This window comes from Leucopleurus acutus (assembly GCF_964270905.1).
Source record: "Leucopleurus acutus genome assembly, chromosome: 20".
In the NCBI taxonomy this organism is placed as follows: Eukaryota; Metazoa; Chordata; class Mammalia; order Artiodactyla; family Delphinidae; genus Leucopleurus; species Leucopleurus acutus.
This window is the reverse complement of record NC_139162.1, coordinates 47,870,542-47,896,899: the sequence shown is the minus strand read 5'-3', so window position 1 is coordinate 47,896,899 and position 26,358 is coordinate 47,870,542. Positions and strand designations below refer to the sequence as shown.

Below are 26,358 nucleotides of genomic sequence, written 5' to 3'. Positions count from 1 at the left end.
AAAAAAAAAGGGAGAAACGAGAGGGAGAGCCGGAGGGGGGCGGGGAGGGACCGGACCGGACCGAGCCGGGGCCACGGCCCCCCGCCCCGTAACCCCGCTGAGCCCGAGGTGAGGGGCGGGGCCAGGGTTGACACGGGCAGGGGGGATTTGGGGTGCTGGGGGCCGAGAGGGGACAGGTGGCAGGGACGGGGAGGGGGTACAGGGGAAAAGGGGTGAGCGGGGTGGTGGGAAGGGGGGACAGAGTGGAGGAAGTGGTGGGGAGGAGGAGTGACAGAAAAAGGGTGACAAGGAGGGGGTGGTGGGCAGAGAATGGGTAACAGGAATGGAGGGGTGACAGGACTAGATCAGGGTGACAGGGAGAGGGAGGGGACAGAGCTGGAGGGGGTGACAAGGAGAGGTGATGGGGAGAGAAGGTGACAGGTCCAGAGATGGCTGACATGAGAGTGACTGGGAGGAGGAGGTGACAGAGATAGATGAGGGTGACAAGGAGGGGGTGACTGAGGAGGGGGCCTAGGGCCTGTGAAGAGAGAGCTAGAGATAGAGATGGTGACAGGGTGGGAGAGAGAGTGGCAGAGAAGCTGGTGCCAGGAGGCCTGTTGGGAACAGAGGACATGAGACCCTGAAAAGCCTGGGCTTCAGGAGTTACTGCTCAGATCCTGAGGGAGGTGAGGGCCCACAGGGCCTTGGGTGGGAGTTATCCAAAGAGGTGTGGACAGGAAGAGAGTAGGCCCCAGGGGAAAGAAAGAGGCTTGGCTTCTGGTGTGAAGAGGCTGGGCCAGGCAGCAGGGTCCAGGGGTGCCAGGCAGTGTGGTTGTAGGCCCTGGGTGGGGTATGCCCAGGATGGTGGCCCAGCAGGTCAGTGGGGAGAAGGTGGTGGCGGCTGCCCAGCTCCCGGGTACTTGGGTGACTGCCCCAGTGTGAGAAGCCCCGGGCCCTCCAACCTTTGCCTGTGAGGACCCCAGGATTGGCCCAGAGAAGGGGCATCCTGGGACTGCAGGATCCTAAGGAGCAGCAGGCCCCGAGTGGGAGAGGTCACTCTCCCATGAGGTCAGCGGTACCATGGGAGCCTGAAGACGGCGTCGGGGTGCCTCTGATGGTGTTTGGCTATGGTCCTGGATCCCCCAACCCTCCCAGAGGCCCATTTTTGTCCTCTCAGGTTCTCTTAGTCACTTCAGAGTAAAGTTTTTTCCCTTCTCTTAGGGCAGCTTGAAAGGGGGCGGGCAGTAATGACTGTTCAGGAAGTGGGTGAGGTTGGCCCGCTGGGCTTGTCCTGCTTTCTTTGACCTTCTCCCACTTACCCCACCTGGAGTCTGAGGGCATATTTGGGGGCCAGGGGGGCCCAGTCGGCTCAGCCACCCTGTTAGAGCCAGCCCAGTCAGGGCGGGGATGCAAGCAGACCAGAAGGGGGGTGGCTGGGCTTTTGGGTATCATGCTGGGTGCTGTGGGGGGAGGGGCAGGCTCCCATCCAGTGGGACAGTGAAACCCTGCGGTGTAGCTCTGTGTCCCACTGTGTGATGACGTGTGTGTGCCGTGTGTGTGTGTGTGTGTGTGTGTGTGTGTGTGTGTGCGCGTGTGCGTGTGTGCTTATGCACGGCCCTGTCATAGCACTGGGTATGAGCTATTGCCCCAGACGTGCCCCTGCCTGTTCCCTGCCAGGATCTGGGGAGATGGCTATACCTGGCAGGCCTGGGGTGCAGAGCAGAGTGGGCAGCTGTCCCTTGGGACTCTTAGCTGCCCATTCCTTCCCACAATGCCTGGCCATGCCAGGCTGCCCGGGCAGGGGTGGGGGGTGGTAGAGAGAGGCTCACATCACAGCCCAGTCATCTCCCTTTCTGTGACTGTGTGCCTGTGCATGTGTGTGTGTGTTCTCTGGACAGTGACAGCACAAGGATCATGTGACAGGCAGCACACTGAAATGGTTAGCAGCAGAGACTCTGGAGCCAGATTGCCTGGGTTCAGATCTTAGCTCTGCCATTTCCTAGCTGGATGAATTTGGACAAGTTTCTTGATCTCTCCGTGCCCCAGTTTCCTCGAGTGTAAATGGGACTGATAGTAGCATCTGCCTCTTAGGGCTGTTGTGAGGATGACATGGGTTAATAAAGGCAAGTTTAGCCCAGGGCTCGGCTCCAAGTGAGTGCTCCATAGACGTGAACCGTTAGTGCTTCTCGCGTCCCCTTGGGGCAGTCAGAGAGTGTGCGTTCACCTACTGTCCTCTGCAGAGGAAGCAGATCATGTGAGGGTCCCCAAGGAACCAGAGTGTATAGCTCAGGGGACACGAGTGCCAGTCTGTGTCTGGGTGCTGGCCAGAGGCCTACGTGAGTTGAAGACAGCCGGGAAGGAGAGCTTGGGGACCGTGGCGCTGAGGCAGTGACCTCAGCAAGTAGGAAGTCTTGGGGGCAGTGGGTGTGGAGGTGTTCCCGAGTCGCTCCCAGTGACCCGTGTCTGGCCTCTCACCCTGCAGGTGGACGAAAGATGAAACCAATGAAGAAGGCGTGCGCCAGCCTCCCAGGTTCTGGCAGCGGTGGCAAGTCCCCCCCAGCCACCAGGGCCAAGGCCCTGAGGCGGCGAGGGGCTGGGGAGGGTGACAAGCCAGAGGAGGAAGATGATGAGGCTCAGCAGCAGCAGCCGGGGCCAGAAGAGGCTGAGGAGGGTGAGGAGGAGGCCGAGCGGGGCACAGGGGCTGAAGGGCTGCCCCCAGAGCTGCACCCCGACGACCCGGCCCCAGGCCCAGCCGAGGAACCCAAGGGGGAGGGGGAGGCAGGCCGCTGGGAGCCCTCACTCAGCCGAAAGACGGCCACGTTCAAGTCACGAGCGCCCAAGAAGAAGTATGTGGAGGAGCATGGGGCCGGCAGTGGCAGCAGTGGGGCGGCTGGTGCCCCTGAAGAGCGGGCACGGACCCCCGAGGAGGCGGGCACCCCGGGGGTGCCTCCGCAGCCACCCACCTCTGCCCGCTCCTCCTCCACCGACACAGCCAGCGAGCACTCGGCCGACCTGGAAGATGAGCCGGCCGAAGCTGGTGGTTTAGGTCCCTGGCCCCCTGGCAGCACCAGCGGTGGCTATGACCTGCGGCAGCTGCGGTCCCAGCGGGTGCTGGCTCGGCGTGGGGACGGTCTCTTCCTGCCGGCTGTGGTGCGCCAGGTGCGCCGAAGCCAGGACCTGGGTGTGCAGTTCCCTGGGGACCGGGCCCTGACTTTCTACGAGGGGGCACCTGGCAGTGGTGTGGATGTGGTTTTGGATGCCACGCCACCGCCAGCTGCGCTGGTGGTGGGCACAGCGGTCTGTACCTGTGTGGAGCCTGGTGTGGCTGCCTACCGTGCCGGGGTGGTGGTGGAGGTGGCCGCCAAGCCAGCTGCCTACAAGGTCCGCTTCAGCCCTGGCCCCAGCTCCCACCCGGGCCCGGCGGCCACCCCGCCGCAGCCGCCGCAGCGTGAGCCCGAGGACGCGGTGTGGGTGGCCCGCTCCAGCCTGCGCCTGCTGCGGCCCCCGTGGGAGCCTGAAGCCCTGCCGAGGAAGCCCCCGGCGGGTCCTGAGGAGGGACTGGCCGAGCCGGGGGCTGCCCTTCCCCCCTGCCCTGCTGCCCTGGACCTCAAGCAGCCCGAGGATGCCGAGGTCTCCAAGATCAGCTTTGGTGGCCACCTGGGGGCTTGCGAGGAGGGTGAGGAGAAGCACCCGCCAGCCCTGGGCACCCCGGCCCTGCTCCCACTGCCCCCGCCCCAGCTCCTGTCACCGCCACCCAAGTCCCCAGCCTTCGCCGGCCCAGGCCGCCCTGGCGAGCAGCCCTCGCCCTGCCAGGAGGGGAGCCAGGGTGGCAGCCGCAGCAGCAGCGTGGCCTCCCTGGAGAAGGGGGCTGCACCGGCCGCCCGGGCCCGCACGCCACTGACAGCAGCCCAGCAGAAATACAAGAAGGGAGACGTGGTCTGCACACCCAATGGAATTCGAAAGAAATTCAATGGCAAGCAGTGGCGACGGCTGTGCTCGAGAGATGGCTGCATGAAGGAGTCCCAGCGGCGGGGCTACTGCTCCCGCCACCTGTCCATGCGAACCAAGGAGATGGAGGGCCTGGCGGACAGTGGCCCAGGGGGGGCTGGGCGGCCAGCTGGTGTGGCGGCCCGTGAGGGCAGCACCGAGTTCGACTGGGGTGATGAGACGTCTCGGGACAGTGAGGCCAGCAGCGTGGCAGCCCGGGGAGACTCACGCCCACGCCTGGTGGCCCCTGCTGACCTGTCACGCTTTGAGTTCGATGAGTGTGAAGCGGCTGTGATGCTGGTGTCACTGGGCAGCTCTCGCTCGGGCACACCCTCCTTCTCCCCCGTCTCTACGCAGTCACCTTTCTCGCCGGCCCCGTCACCCTCACCCTCACCACTCTTCGGCTTCCGCCCTGCCAACTTCAGCCCCATCAACGCCTCGCCAGTCATCCAACGCACTGCTGTTCGCAGTCGCCACCTGAGCGCCAGCACCCCTAAGGCAGGCGTGCTGACGCCGCCAGACCTGGGCCCTCACCCACCCCCACCTGCCCCCCGAGAGCGCCATTCCTCTGGCATCCTACCTACCTTCCAGACCAACCTGACCTTTACTGTGCCCATCAGCCCTGGGCGACGGAAGACAGAGCTGCTGCCCCACCCAGGGGCGTTGGGGGCCCCTGGTGCAGCAGGCGGAGGAGCCGCCCCAGACTTCCCCAAGAGTGACAGCTTAGACTCTGGTGTGGATTCGGTGTCCCACACACCTACACCCTCCACACCGGCTGGCTTCCGTGCTGTGTCGCCCGCCGTGCCCTTCTCCCGCTCCCGCCAGCCCTCGCCGTTGCTGCTGTTGCCCCCACCTGCCGGCCTCACCTCGGATCCTGGGCCTTCCGTGCGCAGGGTGCCTGCCGTGCAGCGGGACTCACCCGTCATCGTCCGCAACCCCGACGTGCCGCTGCCCTCCAAATTCCCTGGGGAGGTGGGCGCTGGCAGTGAGGCACGGGCCGGGGGACCTGGGCGGGGCTGCCGAGAGACTCCGGTGCCGCCCGGGATGGCCAGTGGGAAGCCTGGCCTGCCTCCACCTCTGCCGGCCCCCGTGCCCATCACTGTGCCTCCAGCTGCGCCGACGGCCGTGGCCCAGCCGATGCCCACCTTTGGCCTGGCTTCCTCGCCCTTCCAGCCGGTGGCCTTCCACCCCTCACCTGCTGCCCTGTTGCCCGTCCTGGTGCCCAGCAGCTACACCAGCCATCCTGCCCCCAAAAAGGAAGTCATCATGGGCCGGCCTGGGACAGGTAAGAGGTTCAGGTGGATGGGCTGGGCGAGGGCTCATTTTGCACAGGGCCCCTTGCAAACTGGCTCTCAAGAGAGGTGAGCTCCCCACCTTGGGTGGGATTCAAGGGGAGGCTGGCCTCCTCTCTGCACAGATGTTCCGGTGGGAATTCACGTGTTAGGCAAGGGCATGGAGTTTTTCTTTTTTTTTTTTTCCGGCCGCACCGTGCGGCAAGCAGGATCTTAGTTCCCTGACCAGGGATCGAACCCGTGTCCTCTGCAGTGGAAGCGCGGATTCTTAACCACTGGACTGCCAGGGAGGTCCCCGGGCGTGGACTTTGAAGGCTCAGTGCAGTGTTTCCAGAAGCCTCCTGTTGGGAATGTACTCTGAAGGGGTCCATCAGTCAGCACACCTTTCCTGAGTGCAGGCTCAAAGCCAGGCCGCCACAGAGCTGATGGGGTAACAGAGATGATAATCATGTTGACAGCTCCCACGCCTGGAGGACTGGCAGGGGTATCACTGTGATAAGCACTGCAAGTGGGTTATCGCACCTAATCCTCACACCCACCCCTTAACGTAGCACTCACAACATACTGAACCCTGCTATGATTATGCTCATTTAGAAGAAACTGGGAATTTCCTGGTGGTCCAGTGGTTGGGACTCCATACTTCCACTGCAGGGATCCGGGTTCGATCCCCGGTTGGGGAACTAAGATCCCACAAGCCGTGCAGTGCGGCCAAAAAAAAAAAAAAAATTAGAGGAAACTGAGGCCAGGTTAGTAACTTGCCCAGAGTCACATGGCTAGTAAATCCTGGAGCCAGCCTTCAAATCCAGGCAGGTTGGCTCGTGACCAACCTGCCTGGGTTACTGATGGGAAGACTGAGGCTCCAACAGGTCCTTCTGCCAGGTGGTGGCAGGACCAGGACTGGAGCCCTCATCTTCACCACTGCACCTGGTAAATAGCACAGGTGTGGTCAGTGCCATGGCGGGGAGCTGGGCGTGAGCTGGGCATGCTTCCAGATGTGAACCTAGTCTGGCTGCCCTCAGGAAAGGGCGTGTAAGCTGAGAGTTGAAGGATGAGTTGGAACTAGCAACCGTGGGACAGGAGAACCTCCTAGGAGGCCGTTGGGAAGGCTCCGAGGCCAGAAGGAGCACTGCTGAGCACAGCCAGAGTGGCTAGAGGGCTGAGGCCAGGGGTGGGGGGAGAGGCATTTCTGAGATGGTGCTGGAAAGCCAGCTGGCCTGGACCTTGTCAGAGCAACTTTCATGGAGGGTGACAGACCCGTCACCAGCCCCTTCCCTAGCATCTTTTTCTTATTTACTTATGAATTCACTGTTGACTGAGGCCCCCTCTATGCTGGCTGATGCTAAGGACACAGCTTTGTCCTCAAAGGGCTCATGGTCCCTGGAGTAAGACAGACCTGTCCCCAGATAGTAGCTGTCCAGAGTGGTCAGGGCTGGGGTGGAGGAAGCCCAGGAGGCCATGTGAAGTCAGGGAGGGCTTCTTGGAGAAGGGGCCAGTGAGACCTGCAGGGTCTAAAGTGAGACCTGCAGAGTCTAAAGTGAGACCTGAAGGGTGTGCAGAGGGGAGCCTGGCAAGGCCGGCAGGAGGACCTTCAGGCAGAGGGAAGAGTGTGCAAAGGCCTTGAGGCGAAAGCAAGAATTTGAAGGAAGTTGAATCTGCTAAGTCAGGGGCTCTAGACAGTGGGTGAGTGTTGGGATGTGTGGCTGTGTTGGTGAGCAGTACATCAAGGGTCAGATCATAGAGGGTCCTTCTAAGACTTGGGAACTTTATCCTGAGAGCCATGGAAGGTTTTGAGCCGACCCAACCACGGCTGTACCATGAAGGGTGAGTTCCAGTCCCTGAGACCAGAGGCAGGGAGACCAGGGAGGAAAGAGTCTGGGCTGTGGATCTGGGTAGGAGCTGCTGTGTCTTAGGCTGGTGCAAAGACCAATGTAGGAAGGGGCCCAGACCCTGCCCTCACTGAGATCCAGCCCAGACCCGGGCAGAGGGACACAAAGACTACGCTTGCCCCTCATGCTCATATACTGAGGTTGTGAGCTGTGTTTTTTGCCCCACCCCCAACATTTTTTACATTTGTTATCCTCGTTGATATGAGCAAAATTCCACAAAGTGGGCACAGCGGGGATTCCTATCCTTAGGCAGATGAAGAAACTGAAGCAGACGGACTCCTACCATCCCCCTCAGCCCCCACCCCCGCATGCCTACAGCCCCCGACATTGCCCTCATCCATAGCATCGGTCAGTCATGCCCCTCACTGCTGCCCTGTGGGGAGGGATGGCACGATTCAGGTGACCTGAGACCTACCAGGGTGGTCGGGGGTGGGGGGTGGGGTTCCTGCCACCATTTTCCAGATGAGGAAAATGAGGCCCTGACAGAAAAAGAGTCCTGATTAAGGTCACCCAGCTAGGGAGGGGCAGGACTGGGCCTTGAACCAGGTCTCTCGATCTCTAGATCACAGGACTCTTCCTACCAGAAGTAACAGTAATAATAATTTATTGAGTACCACCCATGCATGTGCTCGGCACACTGCTCAGTGAGCGCTGACTGAGCCTTTACTCACTGAATCCTCACAACAACCCAGGAGATCAGCACAATTATTAGTTCCAGTAGACAGAGGAGGGAACTGTAGCCCGAGAGGCAAAGTGACTTGCCCAAGGTCACCCAGCTAGGAAGAGGGAGAACCAGAGTGTGAATCCAGGCTGTCAGGCTCCAGAGCCCAGGCTCTTCAGCACTCTCAATTAGAATAATGAAAACAATAATAGTAGCCCACTTTATTGAGCATTTACCATGCGCCCAGCCTCATCGCAACGTCCTGATGCTATGAAACAGGGATTACCAGCCCTGTTGTCAGGGGGAGGGGGGGAACTGAGGTTCAGGGAGGGGAGGCCCCTTGCTGGAAGCCACCTGGTCGTCAGAACTTGTCCAGTGCCTGTCCTGGCGGTTCTGAGCAGCGCCTCCCTGACTACACCCATGCTGAGGTATCCAGGCTGCCCTCAGGTTCCCAGCCAGCAGGCCCTTTTGTTCTTCTCTCAGAGGCCTCCCTAAACCCTTGGGAGGTAGGCACCTTGGGGCCTTCTCCCTTTGAGGCCCAGATAGGGCAGACTGTGCCCAGTGGAAGAGTGAGGCTATAGTCCTGGCCCCTTCTGCCCGCCCATGCCAGGGCCTGACCCTCAGTCAGGGCAGCAGGTGTGAGGGGGTGGCCCGGGGCAGCCTGCCTGCTTCTGCCCCCCCCGCCAGGCATTTGCTTCCGCTGGGGGACTTGCCGGAGCAGGCGGGCCGGCATTCTCTACATTCTGTGCATGGCCGGGCCAGCCAGCTGCCATTGCCACCTCCCTCTGACTCTTCCCGCCTGCTCCCCAGGAGAGGAAGCCGCCCCAGGGCCTGCAGCCCTGGCCCAGGAGGCCAGATGTCTCAGCCCTGTTTCTGGCATGGCCTCCCTTCCAGCTCCCAGCTTCCGCCTGGTTTCCCCATATTGACAGGCAGTGCCCCTTCTCCTGGGCCTGTCTGCCCATCTGCCTGTTTGAGCCACTGTATGTTTATCTGTCTCTCTCTTGGGTTCCTATGTCTGTCTCTGTCTAGGGCTCTGTTTCTGGCCCCGAGTCTCTCTCTCTCTGGACTTCTGTCTGACTTTCTCTGAGTCTGGCTCTCTATGCCTTTCCAGGTTTGTACCTCTTTAGACATCAGTTCTGGTCTGAGGCTTCATTCCACCTTCTTTCTGTTGTGATTCCCCCATCTTGGAATCCTGTCTCTGGTCCAGCCTTGGCCTCTCCTCTGGCCCTCCTTCTCCCATTCTTTAGACGGATATGTTTCCCCCATCCTAGCCCCCACCCCCACTCTGTGCACATCAGGTACTCTGTTCCTTTAAGTCAGTGGATAGTTGCTAAGCACCAGGTCTCCTGCTCCTTGGGGAACAGGTGGGAGAATGGGGAGTGTTGGGAGAATGTCTAGGCCTGGGAACCCCCGCATGTCCCTTGACAAATTAAATGCCCACTAATGTCCCTGAAACCTGCTGAGAGGTGTTGGGGGCCATCCTGCAGACCCATCAACACCCAAGCACCTGTTCCCAAGACAGGCAGGAAGGCGGGGGCTTTTTGGGCCAAGCTAGGAGATCCGGCTGTGGGGGAGAAGCAGGAAAGCAGCTCCTGTGCCCACCCACCTGCTCGAGGGCATGACCCAGATCACCCCTACCACCACCACCCCCATTGCCTTTCAGGAGACACTTCAGTGCCAGCCCCATTTAATTGAGTCCCACGTGCAGTCCACCCCAACCAGTAGGACCTCAGAGACCAGGCGGCATCCACCAGCTATGCTTGGGTGCGTCGGGAAGATGAGGCCCAGAGAGGAGCCAAGGGTGTCCTGACTCCCCAGATCCAGATCCAGATTCTGCCCACCAGAATTTGTTTTGTCTCAAACAGTGAACCCCTTCTCTCCCACCAGAAGTCACTCCTCATCCCTCTACGAGGTCCAGGCTGAGCAGCCCTGGGATAAGTGGGTGGGGAAGGCAGATGTGGATGCAGGCACCGGCAAGGATGAGCAGAGGGAGATACAGAGCCTGGGGAGGCCCGAGGAGAGAGAAAACTCTGTGGCTTAATGCGAGGCGGTGAGGAAGGTTCAGGTAGGCTTCTCACTGGAGGTGACATTTGACCTGAAGCAGGAATGAGTGGATTTCAGGGTAGTGAAAGAAAGGGAAGGGCCATCCAGGCTTAGCCACAGGAGCAAAGGCCAGGAGGGGTGAAAGTGCATGACCTCCGAGTGGCCAGTTAAGGCTGGAGCTGACATGAGCCTAGTCTTGGCAGAAGGGTGCCAAGGAGGACAGGTCCAGCCAGACCATGCTTGAATGTCAGCCTGTGAAGAGCCGAGAAAGGGTTTAGAGCAGAGGGCAAGGGTTGGATCAGGGTGTCAAAGATCCCTGGAAAGGAAGGAGACCTAGGCTGGGAAGAAGAGGATGATTTGCGGGAGAGAGAAGAGGCTTTTTTGAGGTAGCAGGAGTGAAGTGAGTCTTGGAAGAGCCCCCAGCGCCAGGCACTGCAAGGGGTCAGGCTGCCTCCTGCTGGCGGCGGGTGGCGAGGCTGCTGGCGCGCGCATGCGCAGCGGCAGGGCAGTGTGTGTGGCCCTCAGCCCCCGGCGCCCGGCATTAATGGCTCCATTAGTGGCCGAGAGGGAGGCGCATTAGCGGCGACGACGGCGTCTGGCTCCCATTACCACCGGCGGCAGCGGCTGCACCGCAGGCGGCTGGACCCTAGCCTGCCGCGCCGCCGCCTCCTCCCGCACCCCGTCCCCTGCCTGTTCCCGCTCCGCTTGGGGGCCTGGGACTGGGAACCCCCGTCTCCCCATTTCGGTGGAAAAGCTGATTTCTGAAGCCAGGCAGACCTGGGCTCGAATCTTGACCGTGCCACCTCCTGACTGCGAGATCCTACGCCCTTCTGAGCCTTTTTTTTTTGCGAAGCAGCCCGGGAAACAGGGTGTACCGGGGGCTTTGTGGATCCAGACGGGCACCTAGTCAGCGCCGCGCCCATTCTCGCGCCCCAGGGGGTAGGCCCGGGGCGTCGGGCCTCCGGCCTTCCCATTGGCCGCTGTCGCGCCCGCCGACGCCGATTGGCTGAGACTTGCTACCTTGGCCCCTGCGTCATTAACCCTTGCGCGGCCGCGTCCTTGGGCAGGGTGGGGGTACCCCCCCCCCGCAGCAGACAGTTCGGGTGCCAGCTGACCCGCGCACCACCGCTGCCCGCGTGGGTGTCAGGCCGGCCGGGTGCCCGCCCGCTCTCCCAGCACAAAGCGGCTTTGTGGGGCCCGACGGGGGCTGGCTGGGGGCCAGGCGGCGAGTGGAAAATCTCGTGAGCTCGGGGCTGGGGAGGAGAACGCAGGGCGGCGCCCCCTCCTCCGCCCAGGCAGTGGCCCCTCCTTCAGCCCGCGGGGACCAGCCCTCGCAGCCCCGGCGCCTGTACACTCCCCCTCAACCCCCTCTTCTACCCCCAAATCCATATCCCGCCCTCCATCCTATCCCGCCCATCTTCCAATCCCTGGGGAGCCTCCCCCGCACCTCTCGCTTGCCTCTCTTTCCCTTCTGGTCCCCCTGCCTACCCCAGCCCCACTCACTGACTCACCCTGGCGCTATTTTTAGGCCCCCATCCCTCCCGAGCAGCACCAGTCCAATCCTGGGCTCGTTCCCCAGGCAACCCTGGCCGTCTCCGACGCCGCCCGGGGTGGGTGGGTGGGTGTGTATGTGGAGAGCGGGTGAGGGGAGCTGGGGACACTGGGGTGGTGAGCCGAGGCGGGGGACCCGGGCCTGGCGAGCAGGGTGGGGAGCCGCAGGCGGCGGGGCACGGTGCCTCTCGTGCTCAGTAAACGGGGGCCCGTGAGTTCAGAGCATGTCTGCCTGTCCCTCAGCTTGTCGGCATCCCTGGCTGTGCGCCCCAGGCCTTTGGGCAGGGCCTCAGCCTGTGCCACCCTGGGTGGCACTTGCTGTCTCCATCTGGGCTCCCTGTCCCCAGGCTGGGGTGGGGTGGTGCTGTGCGGGCTGTTTGGGGCCAAGCCTTTTGTGGAGTTGGCTATGGGGTCGTGCAGGGGGTGGCTGCACCGTAGTTCTGCCTAGTACCTGCTCTGAGTGAAGGATGGTGATGCACCCCCTCTCTGATGGGGCTGGGGCCCTGGTTTGGGGAACCCCCCTCAGACTTTTCCAACTAGGGAGGCCCCAGTTAGGGTTGGGGGTGGCTAGAGATATGGAGCTGTCTGGGGACAGGACCTGCTCCCTCTTCTCCACTCCTAATCACCCCCACTCAGGGTTCCTCCATTCCAAACAATGGAAGCTAAGTATAGGGCTGGCCCAGTGCCCAGGGCAGGGGGGCCCTTCCCGCCCAGATTCCGGCCCCTCCCTGCTAGGCTGGGCCCCCACTTGGCTGTACCCTGCCCTGTAAGGGGCCTCTTCCCATCCCTCCTATGTGGGCACTGTCTTCTACCAGATGTGCAACCCTCCCAGATGTCTGGGGCCCTCTTTCCCTACTGTGCCAGGCTTAGCTCTTTTTCTCACCCAACAGAAGTGGGGGAGCTGGCGGCAGGGCTCCTCTGAGCTCAGTCCCTGGGCTTCATTGCAGTGGGGAAGGGGTTAACTTGCCAGTAGGTGACTCACCGGTGGGGAGAGGAGGGGGCAGCGGTAGGGAGATAGAGCAGGCCACATTGATTTCAGCCTTGATTTCTGCTTCACATTGCAGTCCCTGGGGCAGTGAGGTAATGGAGGGTCTGAGTCTGGGGCTGCATAGGGAGGAGGGGGCAGTCACCTAATAGTCCCTCTGTTGGTCTCTCCAGGCTCACAGCCAAGTGTCTGGCCCTGTAGTCTCTGGAGGTCAGAGGGCTACAGACCTTACCCTTCCCTCTGGGCCCAGGTTACCCGGGTTTTGCCCCCTCTCCATGCCTTCATCTCTGTCTGTAGCTGCAGAAGGCTGGGAAAAGGGTTTGTCTGTGCCTATCACTGATCCCACCGGTGAAGGACCCTAGTCTTGGTGCATCTGAGCCTGTGCAATCTTTACCTGCCCAGGTATGACCCCAGGCCTCTGCCTTTACTGGATGTGGCCTCAGGGCCCTTGTTGGGTGATCCAAGGCCTCTGCGTCTCTGCCTGGTGGGCCCCAGACCTTGCCCGTGTCTCCGTGTGTACCCTCTGACCTTTCTATAGTTAACCAGTCCCTCTGATATCATTGTCTGAACATATTCCCAGACCTCTGTTGGGAGTCTCTGCCTGTGTCCACCCTGAGGTGAAATTTTCAGTAGTGGAAAGGCACTTGAGTTGGAGTGCTGGGCTGCTATGTCCTGGCTGCATGATCTTGCACAATTTATTCAATTTCTCTGAGCCTCGTTTTCTCATCTGAACAACAGGCATAATAAAGTGTACTTCCCTAGTGGCTGTGAGGATTCAATGCACAGGGTTATACATACAAGCGCCCAGCATGTAGCAGCCCCAGTGTTAGTTTCCTTTCTTCCTCTTTTGGAAAGGGTGGCTCCCAGCCCAGAGTGGTGGCCCCCTGCCTTACACTGTGAGGTAGAGGGTCCCAGGTGGCTGCTAAGTGTCAGGCAGGGTAGCTGAATCAATGGGAATGGCCATGGCACTTTGTATACCTCCTGAGCCAGGGTACTGAAGTAGTTAGTGCTCACCAGGGTAAGTTTACATAGTGTTTGGGGTCAGTATGATGGCATTTGTGAGAGTTACCTGTGTTGGGGTTGGGGGTTGCCAGGAAGGCCATATGAGTGTGTGGTTGTGTTGGAGGGATGTAGGGTGTGTGCTGTGGACAAGCAGTGGCTGTGATGAGGTGTATGAGATAATTCTGCCTGTTTGATATGCTGTGTGTTTGTATGAGTCACATGGGCTGGTGGATATGTATGAGGATATGCTTGATGAAGCACATATGACAGGGCATGTATGAAATGGGTGATGTGAAGAAGATGGGTGAGAACAAGTGTGTGTGATGGTGGGTGGGGAGTGATGGACGTTTAGTGTGGGAGGTAGTACATTTGTGTGAGGTGTTCCGGGTGTGTGACTTCTGACTTCGTGTGTAAGACCGAGGGTACATGTGACCCTGGATTGTGTATGAGATAATGGGTGTGGTAGGAAAGTCTATGAGGAGTGTGTGTGTGTGCGCGTGTGTGTTTGTGACTGCTGTTGTGAGAGCTGGTGAGGGCTCAGGGGTGGCTCGCCCAACCCTACACGCAGTTTGTCTGCCCTGCGGGGCCGCGCGTGCCCAGGTGGGCGTGAGGGAGGTGGGCCGAGCCGCGCGTGAGCGTGTTCCTCGCGCGGACTGGACACACAAGCACCACCCACAGCCCCGGGCCTCTGCAGCGCGGCGCCCCGAACCGCCCCCCTGGCTCAGTGCCTTTACTGCAGTGCGCCCTCCCTGCCGCCCTCCTCCCACGGTCCCGCCCCGGGCCGGCTTGGGTCCAACCGGAGCCCGCCCCGCCCTGCCCTTATTTGCATATGACTGACGTTCCCCCGGGGCGGCCAATGGGGGCGGGCGCGGCGGGGCCTGACCCGCGCGCGGCGGCGGCAGCCAATGGGCTCGCGCGCGGTGGGCCGGGCTTGCGCGGAAGGCCGCGGGGGAAGCGGGGAAGGGGCGGGGGGAGGTGCGGCGGGGGGAGGGGAGCGCGTAGTAGTGGCGGGGCGGGGAGGCGGCGGCGGTTCGGCGCGGGGCTCGCTCGGAGCGCACGGACGCACGCACGCTCGTCCGTCTGCCCGCCTGGGGCCGGAGGCCGACCCGGCGCTGAGCCGCGGGCCCCAGGCCCGGAAAGGCGGGGCGCGGCGCCGGCAACCGGGGCGCTCGGGGCCAGAGCCGTTACCCGCCAGAGCTGCGAGGGAGGGAGGGAGCGAGCCAGCGAACGGGGAAAGGGAGGGGGCCGCCCCCGCGCACGCGCGCCGCGCCCCGCCCCACCTGCCCCGCCCGCCCGGCTCCGCACGGGAGGAGGGAGAAGGAGGGGGCGGCGCCGATGGCCTGGGTGCCGCGCGCCCCGTGACGGCCCCCGCGCGCGCCGGGGGGCGGGGCGGGGCCGGCGCGCTCTGACCTCCCCCCGCCCCCCGGGCGGCGGGAGGCAGGCGGCGTTGTGCGCAGGCGCGCCCGGCTGAGACCCCCCGCGTGGGGCAGCCGGAGCGGGGGGCGGTGGGGGGGGCATGCGGCGACGGCCTCCAGCTCCCCCCGGGCCCGAGCGGTGGCGGCCGAGGAGCCGGCGGCGGGCGGAACGGCGGCGGCCGCTGAGGAGGCGCGAGCCCCGGCCGGGCCACCCCGTGCCGGACCATGTACTCAGCCCACAGGCCCCTGGTGCCCGCGTCCGGCGCGGCCTCCCGTGGCCTCGGCATGTTCGGTCAGTAGCGCCTGGGCCCTGGGACTGCAGGGGTCAAGGTGTCGGGGTGCTGAGTGCGAAGTAATGGTGATGGGGTTATAGTAAGAAAACGGTGGAGGCAGAGTAGAGGGGAAAGTTACAGAGCTCGGCTGGGCTGAGTGGTTAGTGACGGCAGGTGGGAGTGTAGTGGAGGGATGGGAGTGCAGAGTGGGGAGTAGCTGAGGACAGCTGTGGTGTTTAGGTATGGGGTGGGAAAGGTATGTTGTCATGGGAGGTGAGGAGGGGTGCAGAGTACCTGGCTTCGGAGCATGGATTAGAATAGGAGCAGCGTGAGACCTGCTGGTGCCAGGTGTGGAATAGAGGGAGAAGGGACTAGGGGCTGTGATTGAGTAGTGGGGCTAAGGACAGGTCTTGGGAAGGGAGTGAGGCACTGTTTGCTCAGAACAGAGTGACATGTTGGTGGTTTGCTTTTCAGAGAGAGGAAGAGACCCGGGAACCTGGAGGGTAGTGCACTAGGGAGGAGTTCAGGAGGGACAGGACCAAAGGACTGTTCTCCCATTGTATACTGGGCCCCTTCTTTCCCACACAGCAGAAGATGAGGGGGCCTGATGGGAAAGATCCTTGTGAAGAGAGGGACAGATCCGGGTCTCTGAAGGCTGTCATGGGTTTGGAGGGCCCAGCAGGCTTTTGGGGCTCCAGTGCCTCCGTGGTAGTGGATGGGATCTTCATAGTGATTTGAGTCCTTTTTCCAGTGTGGGCTTCTTTGTTCCTCTCCTGTTGCCTTGATATCTACTTTTTTGTTTTGTCAGCACCTCACAGAATCAGGTCTTGAGGCCAGTGCCTCACATAGGGGCTCCCCTAGGCCAGCCTTCGGAAGGCATTGGCGGGGGCAATCAGCCTAGGTCAGATTGATCCAGATCAGGGGGAGCCTGGAATGATGGGGACCAGGGCTAGGGCGTTTCCCTCTTCTCTTCTTGGTCTTCCCCTAGCAGGGGCCTCCTCTGCTGCTTCCACTTCCCCCAGGGAGCTGGCAGTGAGTAGGAAGCCCACTCCCAGCCTGGGCCAGCCCCAGGAGTCCAGCCAGGGGTGGGACTCAGCCGTAAGGGGTGGGCTGGCTCCCTTACCACCCAGCTCCTGGAGCAGAAGGTTGGACCTCTAGGACCAGCGCCCTGGTGAGGGAAGTACCTTCCTGTGCGTAGCCTTAAGGAAACACCTGGCCCCTTTGCCTTGCCTGGGTAGAGTCTTGTAATAATTCTCTCGTCTGTCCCATTGTCTGTGCCTTTTTGTCTGAAGAGTTTACCACACTCTCCCATCTTTTTGGGCAAGGGGGCTGGACACTACACTGGAGATAAGCTCAGGGGTATAGAGTGAGGGAGGCTGGGAGGTCTCTTCATGGGCAGTAGGTTCTCTTTGAGGAGGAAAGAGATGCTGGAGCCACCTGTGCCCAGCCTGGGAAAGGCAGGTCTGGCTCCCTGGGGTCTGTGGTAGGGGGAGGGAGGCAAGGAGAAAGGCCTGAGACCCCATGCCCTGTGAGTAGTGGGGAGGGAGGAGAGGGTAGGGAGACTGGGCCATCTGCCTCAGGAAAAGAGAAAGGGAGTATGAGGCCAAGGTGAGGGGCACTGTCAGACGGCAACACGGTGATGGGAATTGACTGAGGGAGGGTCTGCAGCCTTGCTAAGGTCTAGGGGCCTTGAGAGAGTGAGTTGGCAAGCAAACATGGCCTGGTTGGCGACAGGAGCCAGTCGTTTCTCTGGCCTGGTCCCTGGTGGCAAGGCTGGTGGAGGTGGGGGTGGAGGTGGGGGAGGGAGTGGGGTGTGAGGACCATTTCCTTGCTTCTGTTTTCTTTCTTAAAAATCTAGAACTCTTTCAGGGAGGAGTTTTTCCTGAGTGATGTCGCATGCACGAGCCCAGGGGGCTCTGGGATTGAGGAAGGGGGTGTAAAGAAGGGGTGGAGCCACCTTGTCCAGGGTGGAGAAGAGTTTGAGTTGGGGGTCAAGGCCAAGCTCTCCTGCCGCACAGCTCAGCTGACTCCTTCCCACAGTGTGGACGAACGTGGAACCTCGCTCTGTGGCCGTGTTCCCCTGGCATTCCTTAGTCCCCTTCCTGGCCCCCAGCCAGCCTGACCCCTCCGTGCAGCCAAGTGAGGCCCAGCAACCTGCTAGCCACCTAGTGGCCTCCAACCAGAGCAAAGGTGAGGGCTGGGAGGCTCTGGGAAGGCATGGGGATGGGGTCGAGATGGCCCAGGAGCCCTCTGACCTGCCTGCCGCTCTGCCCCCAGAGCCTGCTGAGTCGGCAGCTGTTGCTCACGAGCAGCCACCAGGCGGGACGGGGAATGCTGACCCTGGGCGGCCCCCTGGAGCTACATGCCCTGAGAGCCCAGGGCCCGGACCCCCCCACACTTTGGGGGTGGTGGAACCTGGAAAGGGCCCCCTTCCCACGACGGAGGAGGAGGCCCCTGGTCCTCCAGGAGAGCCCCGGCTGGACAGTGAGACAGAGAGTGACCACGACGATGCGTGAGTGCCCTGAGGCTTGGGACTGGGGAGGAGGGTGGAGTGGCCAGAGACATGGCTCTCACTGCCCTGCCGCTCCCGCCACAGCTTCCTCTCCATCATGTCTCCTGAGATCCAGTTGCCTCTGCCGCCTGGGAAACGCCGGACGCAGTCCCTCAGCGCCCTGCCCAAGGAACGAGACTCATCTTCAGAGAAGGATGGACGCAGCCCCAACAAGGTGCCTCATCTCCACCTGTCCCCAGCTCACCCTGTGGCCGCCCAAGCCCGTCTCCCCAGTCCTAACCTTCCTGCTCGGGCCTGTGTCTACTGCAGAGGGAGAAGGACCATATCCGGCGGCCCATGAATGCCTTCATGATCTTCAGCAAGCGGCACCGGGCCCTGGTCCACCAGCGTCACCCCAACCAGGACAACCGGACCGTCAGTAAGATCCTGGGCGAGTGGTGGTACGCTCTGGGGCCCAAGGAGAAGCAGAAGTACCACGACCTGGCCTTCCAGGTAACTCCGCCTCCTCTCAGCTGCTCGGCTTCCTCTGGCAGGGTGGGTGAGTCAAGGGTCTCCCTGCCCTCTCCTGCCAGGTGAAAGAGGCCCACTTTAAGGCCCACCCAGACTGGAAGTGGTGCAACAAGGACCGGAAGAAGTCCAGCTCAGAGGCCAAGCCTACAAGCCTGGGGCTGGCAGGGGGGCACAAGGAGCCAAGGGAGCGGAGCATGTCGGAGACAGGCACCGCCGCTGCCCCTGGAGGTTAGTGAGCCCTTCGGCTCTTCTGCCCTGACACCGGCCTCCCGTTTGCTTGCTCACTCCCTTCCCCAGAAGCTCCTCTCAGCTTTACCTCTTTCATCTGAGGACCCTTACTCACAAAAGAACTGGTACTTATCACTTGCGAAGGGGTCAGGGAGGTCCAAATAGATAAGGTTTCTGAGCAGAAGTCTTACTGTCAAGTGTCATTTGCTGAGCATTTACTATGACAGGTGGCAAGAAGGGCATAATCTTCAGAATGCAGAAGCATATCTAACCTTGCAGGTGTGAGGAAACGGTTTAGAGAGACAAGAGCACTTGCGTGAAGTCACTAAAAAACTAGAAAGTAGCAAAGGTTGAATTTAAACCCCAGCTTATCTGGCTCTCAAGACCACAGTTGGAAGCCCCTCGTTGGCTGCTTCTACTGACTGAGGGTGTTCAGTGTGCCCGGCACCGTTCTGAGGCGCTTCTCTGGAGTGATCCTGTGGGTTTGGGCCCACGACTCTGTGAGGGAGGAGACGTTCCTTTTTCTCTGAGATGAGGGAGTAGAGGCTCAGATAGTCCAGCGGTTATTAGCTAGGCAACGCCACACATACCTGTCTCCAGGCTTTCATGCTCTCAGAAAGGCTGCCTCCCAGGGAGCAGTGGGCTTGCTCCTCGCAACCCAAGAGGGCAGGAACCAGGGGAAATGCTGGCCTGGTGGGTGGTATCTCTTTTCTGCCAGGTGGCCCAGGAAGTCCAACCTGCTTCTGCCCGGTATCTAGAAATATCTGTGGATGGCTTGGCCAGCCTGGGCACTGGGAGGAGGCTTACTGACTGCGACACTTTTTTCTTTCCACCCTACAGTGTCCTCGGAGCTCCTGTCCGTCACAGCCCAGACGCTCTTGAGCTCGGACACCAAGGCTCCGGGGAGCAGCTCCTGTGGGGCAGAACGTCTGCACACAGTCGGCGGACCTGGCTCAGCCCGGCCCCGAGCCTTCTCCCACAGCGGGGTCCACAGCCTGGATGGCGGGGAAGTAGACAGCCAGGCACTACAGGAACTGACTCAGGTCTGGAGTGCAGGCCATGGGGGTAGGGGCGATGTGCAGGGAGGGCTGACCACGGTGACAGCACTGGCTGAACTCTCCCTGCACTTCTCCTGCAGATGGTGTCTGGCCCTGCATCCTACTCTGGCCCAAAGCCTTCCACCCAGTATGGGGCTCCAGGCCCCTTTGCGGCCCCCGGTGAGGGAGGCACTCTGGCAGCCAGTGGGCGGCCCCCACTGCTGCCCACCCGGGCCTCCCGTTCCCAGCGTGCAGCCAGTGAGGACATGACCAGTGATGAGGAACGCATGGTCATCTGTGAGGAGGAAGGGGATGATGATGTCATAGGTAAGCAGTTGCAGGGCCCAGAATCCTATGCAGGGAAGCAGCTGGCTAAGGTTTGGAGGGTGGGTGGAGATTTGGTCCAGGCCCTTAGGCCCCTTCCTTTTCTTCCCTTCCATGTTCGTGTGTGATTGCGGGCATGTTCAGTTCAGGCCCTACTGAGTAAGCCCAGCCCTGCCCGCAAGAAGCCCCAAGCCAGACAGGAAGCCGGGAGGACACGGGCATGGCTGGGCCATTGGACACAGTATTAGGTGCTGTTACCAGTGTGCTCTTAGGGTCTGCTGGCGGGCAGGTGGGCAGAGCATTTCTGGACAACACTTGGAACAACACTTGTTCCTGGGGAGGAACAGCATTCCTGGACAGCGCTTAACTGCTGACTCGGGGCAGAGCCGAGGCCAGAGCCAGGCTCCACACTGTTCCTCCTGGGCAGCCCTGCACCCAGCCCTTTACCAGCACTGTTCCCTCTGCTCTCTCAGCTGACGATGGCTTCAGCACCACTGACATTGACCTCAAGTGCAAGGAGCGGGTGACCGACAGCGAGAGCGGAGACAGCTCTGGGGAGGACCCAGAGGGCAGCAAGGTGAGGGCTTGGGACTTGCTGCTGTCTGGTCTCACGCATCCTGGGAAGTGGGGGAAATGTTAACTTCTCTGTACGTTGACAGAGGGGGAGATTAGGGCGCAGAGAGGGTGAGCTACTTGCTTCGTGGGGAACTGGGTCTCAGCCTGGATGAGTGGAGGCCTTCGGCTGGCCTGGTTGCCAGGCGGGACGGGGAGGTTGGGTTGGGCGGGATGGGCAGGGTGTGGGTATCCAGGCTCCCTTGACATGCTTGTGTCTCCCTTCTCCTGCCACTCAGGGATTTGGTCGGAAGGTGTTCTCGCCTGTGATCCGTTCCTCCTTTACTCACTGCCGTCCATCGCTGGACCCTGAGCCCCCAGGGCCCCCAGATCCACCTGCCGGCTTCGGCAAAGGCTACGGGCCCACCCCATCCTCCTCATCCTCGCCTGCCTCCTCCTCGGCCTCAGCAGCCACCTCCTTCCCGCTGGGCTCAGGGACCTTCAAGGCCCAGGAGTCAGGTCAGGGCAGCACAACAGGTCCCCTACGGCCCCCACCCCCTGGAACTGGGGGCCCAGCAACGCCTAAGGCCACCCGGTTTCTCCCCACGGATCCTGCCACCTTCCGGCGCAAGAGACCTGAAAGCGTGGGGGGCCTGGAGCCACCAGGCCCCTCAGTCATTGCGGCACCTCCCAGCGGGGGAGGAAGTGTTCTGCAGACACTGGTCCTGCCCTCAAACAAGGAGGAACGGGAGGGCAGCGGAGCTCGCATGCCCTCGGCCCCAGCCCCGTCGCTGGCCTATGGGGCCCCAGCAGTCCCCCTGTCCCGCCCGGCCGCCACCATGGTCACCAACGTGGTGCGGCCTGTCAGCAGCACTCCTGTGCCCATCGCCTCTAAGCCTTTCCCCACTTCTGGCCGGGCAGAAGCGTCTCCAAATGACACGGTCGGTGCCAGGACTGAGACAGTCGCTGGGTCCCGGGCGCCTGGGGGCTCCCCACTGGGCGTCAGCTTAGTGTATTCAGACAAGAAGTCGGGAGCAGCCACCTCAACAGCCTCACATCTGGTGGCTGGACCCCTACTGGGCACTGTGGGGAAGGCGCCTGCCACTGTCACCAACCTGCTGGTGGGCGCCCCGGGCTATGGGGCCCCAGCGCCCCCAGCTGTCCAGTTCATTGCCCAGGGGGGCCCTGGCAGCGGGACGGCTGCGGGCTCAGGAGCAGGTGCTGGGAGTGGGCCCAATGGGCCAATGCCCCTGGGCATCCTGCAGCCAAGTCCCCTGGGCAAGGCTGGGGGAATCACCCAGGTGCAGTATATTCTGCCCACGCTGCCCCAGCAACTTCAAGTGGCGCCTGCCCCAGCACCAGCCCCTGGGACCAAGGCAGCGGCTCCCAGCGGCCCTGCACCCACCACCAGCATCCGTTTCACCCTCCCGCCGGGCACCTCCACCAACGGCAAAGTCCTGGCTGCCACCGCACCCACTCCTGGCATCCCCATACTGCAGTCCGTACCCTCCGCCCCGCCCCCGAAAGGTGAGGCCTGGGCTGGGCAGCATACGGAGAGGGACCACAGGCTTCTTCAACTCCTTTGTAACCACCTGCTCCCTTGTCTCTCAACTTGCAGCCCAGTCAGTTTCTCCTGTGCAGGCCCCGCCCCCGGGTGGCTCAGCCCAGCTGCTACCTGGGAAGGTACTAGTGCCCTTGGCCACCCCTAGCATGTCAGTGCGGGGAGGAGGGGCCGGCCAGCCGCTGCCCCTGGTGAGCCCACCCTTCTCAGTACCTGTGCAGAACGGTGCTCAGCCACCCAGCAAGGTAAGGGCACCTCGGTGGTGGCCCGCCTGTTTCTTACTCTTCTCTTCCTGGGTGTTAGCCTCTATGTCCCGCGGTTTCCTTGTCTGTCTGTCGTTCAGTCTTCTCCTTTTCTCCCTTTTTGTCTCTTGGCCTCTGTCTTGCTCAACATCTGTGCATATCTTGATTCTGCCCTCCGTGTTTGTACCTGGTCCCTTCTCTGTGTTTCCTATCTGTCGCTGTCTTCTTTGCTTTCGTTTCTCCCTTCCCGTCCCCATCCCAATTTCTCCGTCCCGTGTCTCTGCTGAGGTCCAGCCTCCGAGGTCTTGGTCCTCCCCTGCCTCACTCTGGGTCCCCAGCTCACCTCAGCCTGTGGTGCCCTTGCCCACAGATCATCCAGCTAACTCCGGTGCCTGTGAGCACACCCAGCGGCCTGGTGCCGCCCCTCAGCCCGGCCACGCTCCCCGGACCCGCCTCTCAGCCTCAGAAGGTTCTGCTGCCCTCCTCCACCAGGTAATGGCAGTTGAGCCCTCATCTGGAGGTGAGTGCAGGGAAGGGGTTGGGTGGGGCCAGCTCACCTACACCTTCCTCTTTCCTCTCCCTGCGGCAGGATCACCTACGTGCAGTCAGCAGGCGGGCATGCACTGCCCCTGGGTACCAGTCCTACATCCAGTCAGGCTGGAACAGTCACCTCGTACGGACCCACGAGCTCAGTAGCCCTAGGCTTCACCTCGCTGGGGCCCAGCGGCCCCGCCTTCGTGCAGCCCCTGCTTTCAGGTGAGGGGTGGCCTGGCAGGCAGCTGGGGACAAGGGTGGGGCTGAGGCAGCTCCGGCCCTGACTCGGTCCCCTGCCTCTCCTCTGTCTTTCTCTCTGCAGGCCAAGCCCCATTGCTGGCTCCTGGCCAGGTGGGCGTGTCACCCGTGCCCAGCCCCCAGCTGCCTCCCACCTGCACAGCCCCCAGTGGTCCCGTCATCACAGCGTTTTACCCTGGCAGCCCCGTACCCACCTCCTCAGCACCCCTGGCCCAGCCATCCCAGGCTCCCCCAGGCCTGGTCTACACCGTGGCCACCAACACCACCCCACCTGCTGCCACCATCCTGCCTAAGGGCCCACCGGCCCCCGCCACTGCCACCCCGGCCCCTACCAGCCCTTTTCCTAGTGCCACAGGTGGGTGCCGGGCCAACCGAGGGTGGGGTGAGTGGGGAGACCCAGGGGATGGGCTCTAGTCAGGCCTGGCTCAGCAAATACTCTCTTTACCAGCAGGCTCCATGACCTACAGTTTAGTGGCCCCCAAGGCCCAGCGGCCCACCCCCAAGGCCCCCCAGAAAGTGAAGGCAGCCATCGCCAGCATTCCTGTGGGCTCCTTTGAGGCAGGTGCCCCTGGGCGGCCAGGCCCTGCGTCCCGGCAGCCGTTGGAGCCCGGCCCAGCTCGTGAGCCCCCTGCATCCGAGTCAGAGCTTGAGGGGCGGCCAACAACACCAGCCCCTCCACTGCCCCCAGAGACCTGGGCTCCCCCGGCCCGGAGCAGTCCCCCGCCGCCCCCACCTGCTGAGGAGCGGACCAGTGCCAAGGGTCCTGAGACCATGGTGAGTGTCCAGCAGGCCTGGGGGTTCCCTGCTGCTGGGCTTGGCCCCTCAGTCCCCTGCCTGCCCTTCTGTTCCACCCCTCTTCCGTCCCTGTCCGAACTGTGCCCTTGTGGGTCCTCCTCTGTCTTCCTATCTGTCTGCATGACTGGGTCTTCCCCATGGCTCTGTGTCTTGGCCATCAGCATTCATCTTTTGTATTTCTGGGTCTTGCCCAGGTGAGTCTGAACCCAGTGTCCTCCATCTCCCTGCCATCCTCACCCCAGGCCAGCAAATTCCCCAGCTCATCTTCAGACTGGCGTGTCCCCGGGCTGGGCCTGGAGAGCCGAGGGGAGCCTCCCACCCCTCCCAGCCCGGCCCCGGCTCCAGCCCCAGCCCCTGGTAGCAGCGGCAGCAGCAGTGAGGGCAGCAGTGGGAGGGCAGCTGGGGACACCCCCGAGCGCAAGGAGGCGGCTAGTGCCGGCAAGAAGGTCAAAGTGCGGCCCCCGCCCCTGAAGAAGACCTTTGACTCTGTGGACAAGTGAGCATGGGCTGGGGGACTTGGAGTGTGTGGGTTGGTGGCAGAGGGGGCAGCTGCAGGCTGGGGCAGAGGAGGTGACCCTGCCCGCTCTCCAGCAGGGTCCTGTCGGAGGTAGACTTCGAAGAGCGCTTTGCTGAGCTGCCCGAGTTTCGGCCTGAGGAGGTGTTGCCCTCACCCACCCTGCAGTCTCTGGCCACCTCACCCCGGGCCATCCTGGGCTCCTACCGCAAGAAGAGGAAGAACTCCACTGGTAGGCGAGCGCAAGGCACCCAGGGTAGGTGGGACAGACTGGGGCCATCTCCACTGAGCCTGCTTCTGTTTGACCAGACCTGGACTCAGCCCCCGAGGACCCCACCTCGCCCAAGCGTAAGATGAGGAGACGCTCCAGTTGCAGCTCGGAGCCCAACACCCCCAAGAGTGCCAAGTGCGAGGGGGACATCTTCACTTTTGACCGTACAGGTGCCGGTGTGGTGGCAGGCAGAGCTACGGGGGTCCTAGGGCCTCCAAGGGGGGTGGGGGTCCCAGGAACGGGGTTAAAGATGGGAGAGGTGGGGTGGGTGTTGCTGAGAGGAAGGACAGCAGGTCAAGGGTGGGTTCTGATATTCAGCAGGTCCCTAAGTTGGTATGTGACCTTGGGTGGGTTCCATCTCTAAACCCCACTGTGAAATAGAATTCAGTGAGGGCGGAGTGGCCCCTCGGACAGTGGTGGAGGGCCAGGCTGCTGCGGAGGCTCGACTGTGCTCCCTGCGCTGCTCCCAGGTACAGAAGCTGAGGATGTGCTCGGGGAGCTGGAATACGAGAAGGTGCCCTACTCGTCGCTGCGGCGCACCCTGGACCAGCGCCGGGCCCTCGTCATGCAGCTCTTCCAGGACCATGGCTTCTTCCCATCAGGTAAGCAGGTGCGGAGTCTTGGGGGGCACTTGGAGGGGGCCTACCCACTCATCTCACCCTGCCCTCCGCACCACCCTTCTGTCCACAGCCCAGGCCACGGCAGCCTTCCAGGCCCGCTATGCAGACATCTTCCCCTCTAAGGTCTGTCTGCAGCTGAAGATCCGTGAGGTGCGCCAGAAGATCATGCAGGCGGCCACTCCCACGGAGCAGCCCCCGGGAGCTGAGGCCCCCCTCCCTGGACCGCCCCCCACTGTCACTGCTGCTGCCCCTGTCCCCACTCCCAGCCCTGCTGGGGGCCCTGACCCCACCTCACCTGGCTCGGACTCTGGCACGGCCCCGGCTGCCCCGCCATTGCCTCCGCCCCCAGAGCCGGGGCCCGGACAGCCTGGCTGGGAGGGGCCCCCCCAACCCTCACCACCCCCCTCTGGTCCCTCCACAGCTGCCACAGGCAGGTGAGGGGCTCCTGAGAAGACCCCAGACCCACAGTACTCCCCTCAGGACACGGACAGTATGTAGGTGGCAGGAATGGGGGGTCAGGGTGGTTACCTCCTCCCCAGCAAAGCCATTGCGTCCTTTCCAGTTTGGGACGGAATGAGGCCTGCTCCTCTTGTCTCTCCCCCTCCCCCCACAGCTCCCTCCCTGTGATGGGGGGCAGCTGAGGGGAAGCAGGGGGCACAGTCTCCCTTCACCGAGCCCCTGTACATAACCTGGAGTGTGTTACCTTCAGACCTTTTCACTTGTACTTTATGCAAAATGGCTCGTGTGAGGGCTGCAAGCTGGAGGGTAGTGTGGGCCTAGGGCCACAGCGAGGCGCCTGTGGAGTAGGGGGAGTTCATGTACCCCTTTTTTCCCCAGAGGGGCTGGACTCAGGTTAGTTTGGGGGTGGGGGCTCCTGCACTTTGCCACAGGCACGGGGAGGGTTCTCTCTCCCCACCCCCTCTGCCCTCCCAGCTTGGGTTGTACTTTCTAAGAAGGTGATTCCCCCACCCTGTCCCCACCCCCAGAACAAAACATGTTGATCATGTGCAATATTTCTTACTGTGCTGAGAAGCCGCAATGACCGAGATTAAAGCTGTTTAACACACCTGTGTGGCTGCCTGCTCGGAAGGGAGAAGGGATGTTGGCCGTACCAGTCCGCCCCCCAGCTGGCAGTGGAGCTGGACTTCTCCCCCTAACCACCGTGAGGTGGGGGGTGCGATTCCAGGACCGTCCCTTCCCTACATCAGGGGGACGTGGTGGGCAGAGTCAAGATGCCTGTTAAGCCGTCTAACACGCACAAGCTCGGGAAGGCCCGTGATGTGGTACTACAAGAAGAGCAGTTCACCTCTGACGTTCCAGCTGAACG

General features: G+C 62.1%; 1 protein-coding gene across 1 annotated transcript; it reads left to right on the top strand.

Annotated features, from left to right (window-relative positions):
- On the top strand, positions 1–26,072 carry CIC (capicua transcriptional repressor). Its single transcript, XM_082862934.1, has 21 exons — positions 1–108; positions 2,462–5,251; positions 17,114–17,263; positions 17,351–17,585; positions 17,670–17,799; positions 17,895–18,077; positions 18,158–18,323; positions 19,164–19,366; positions 19,462–19,687; positions 20,158–20,261; positions 20,536–21,763; positions 21,855–22,042; positions 22,410–22,531; positions 22,629–22,795; positions 22,896–23,186; positions 23,280–23,605; positions 23,869–24,122; positions 24,221–24,372; positions 24,450–24,581; positions 24,882–25,013; positions 25,102–26,072. The coding sequence occupies exons 2-21, from the start codon at positions 2,473–2,475 to the stop codon at positions 25,467–25,469; spliced, it is 7,536 nt and encodes a 2,511-aa protein (XP_082719060.1). The 5' UTR covers positions 1–108; positions 2,462–2,472; the 3' UTR covers positions 25,470–26,072.
- The last annotated feature ends 286 nt before the right edge of the window (positions 26,073–26,358 follow it).

What these genes read in the sequence shown, in the direction of transcription:
- CIC (XM_082862934.1), top strand. Translation starts at nt 2,473, where the DNA reads ATGAAACCAATGAAGAAGGCGTGCGCCAGCCTCCCAGGTTCTGGCAGC. An exon ending in GTGCTCAGCCACCCAGCAAG is followed by an intron (nt 22,043 to 22,409) that starts GTAAGGGCACCT and finishes CCTTGCCCACAG; the next exon opens with ATCATCCAGCTAACTCCGGT. An exon ending in GAAGAGGAAGAACTCCACTG is followed by an intron (nt 24,373 to 24,449) that starts GTAGGCGAGCGC and finishes CTGTTTGACCAG; the next exon opens with ACCTGGACTCAGCCCCCGAG.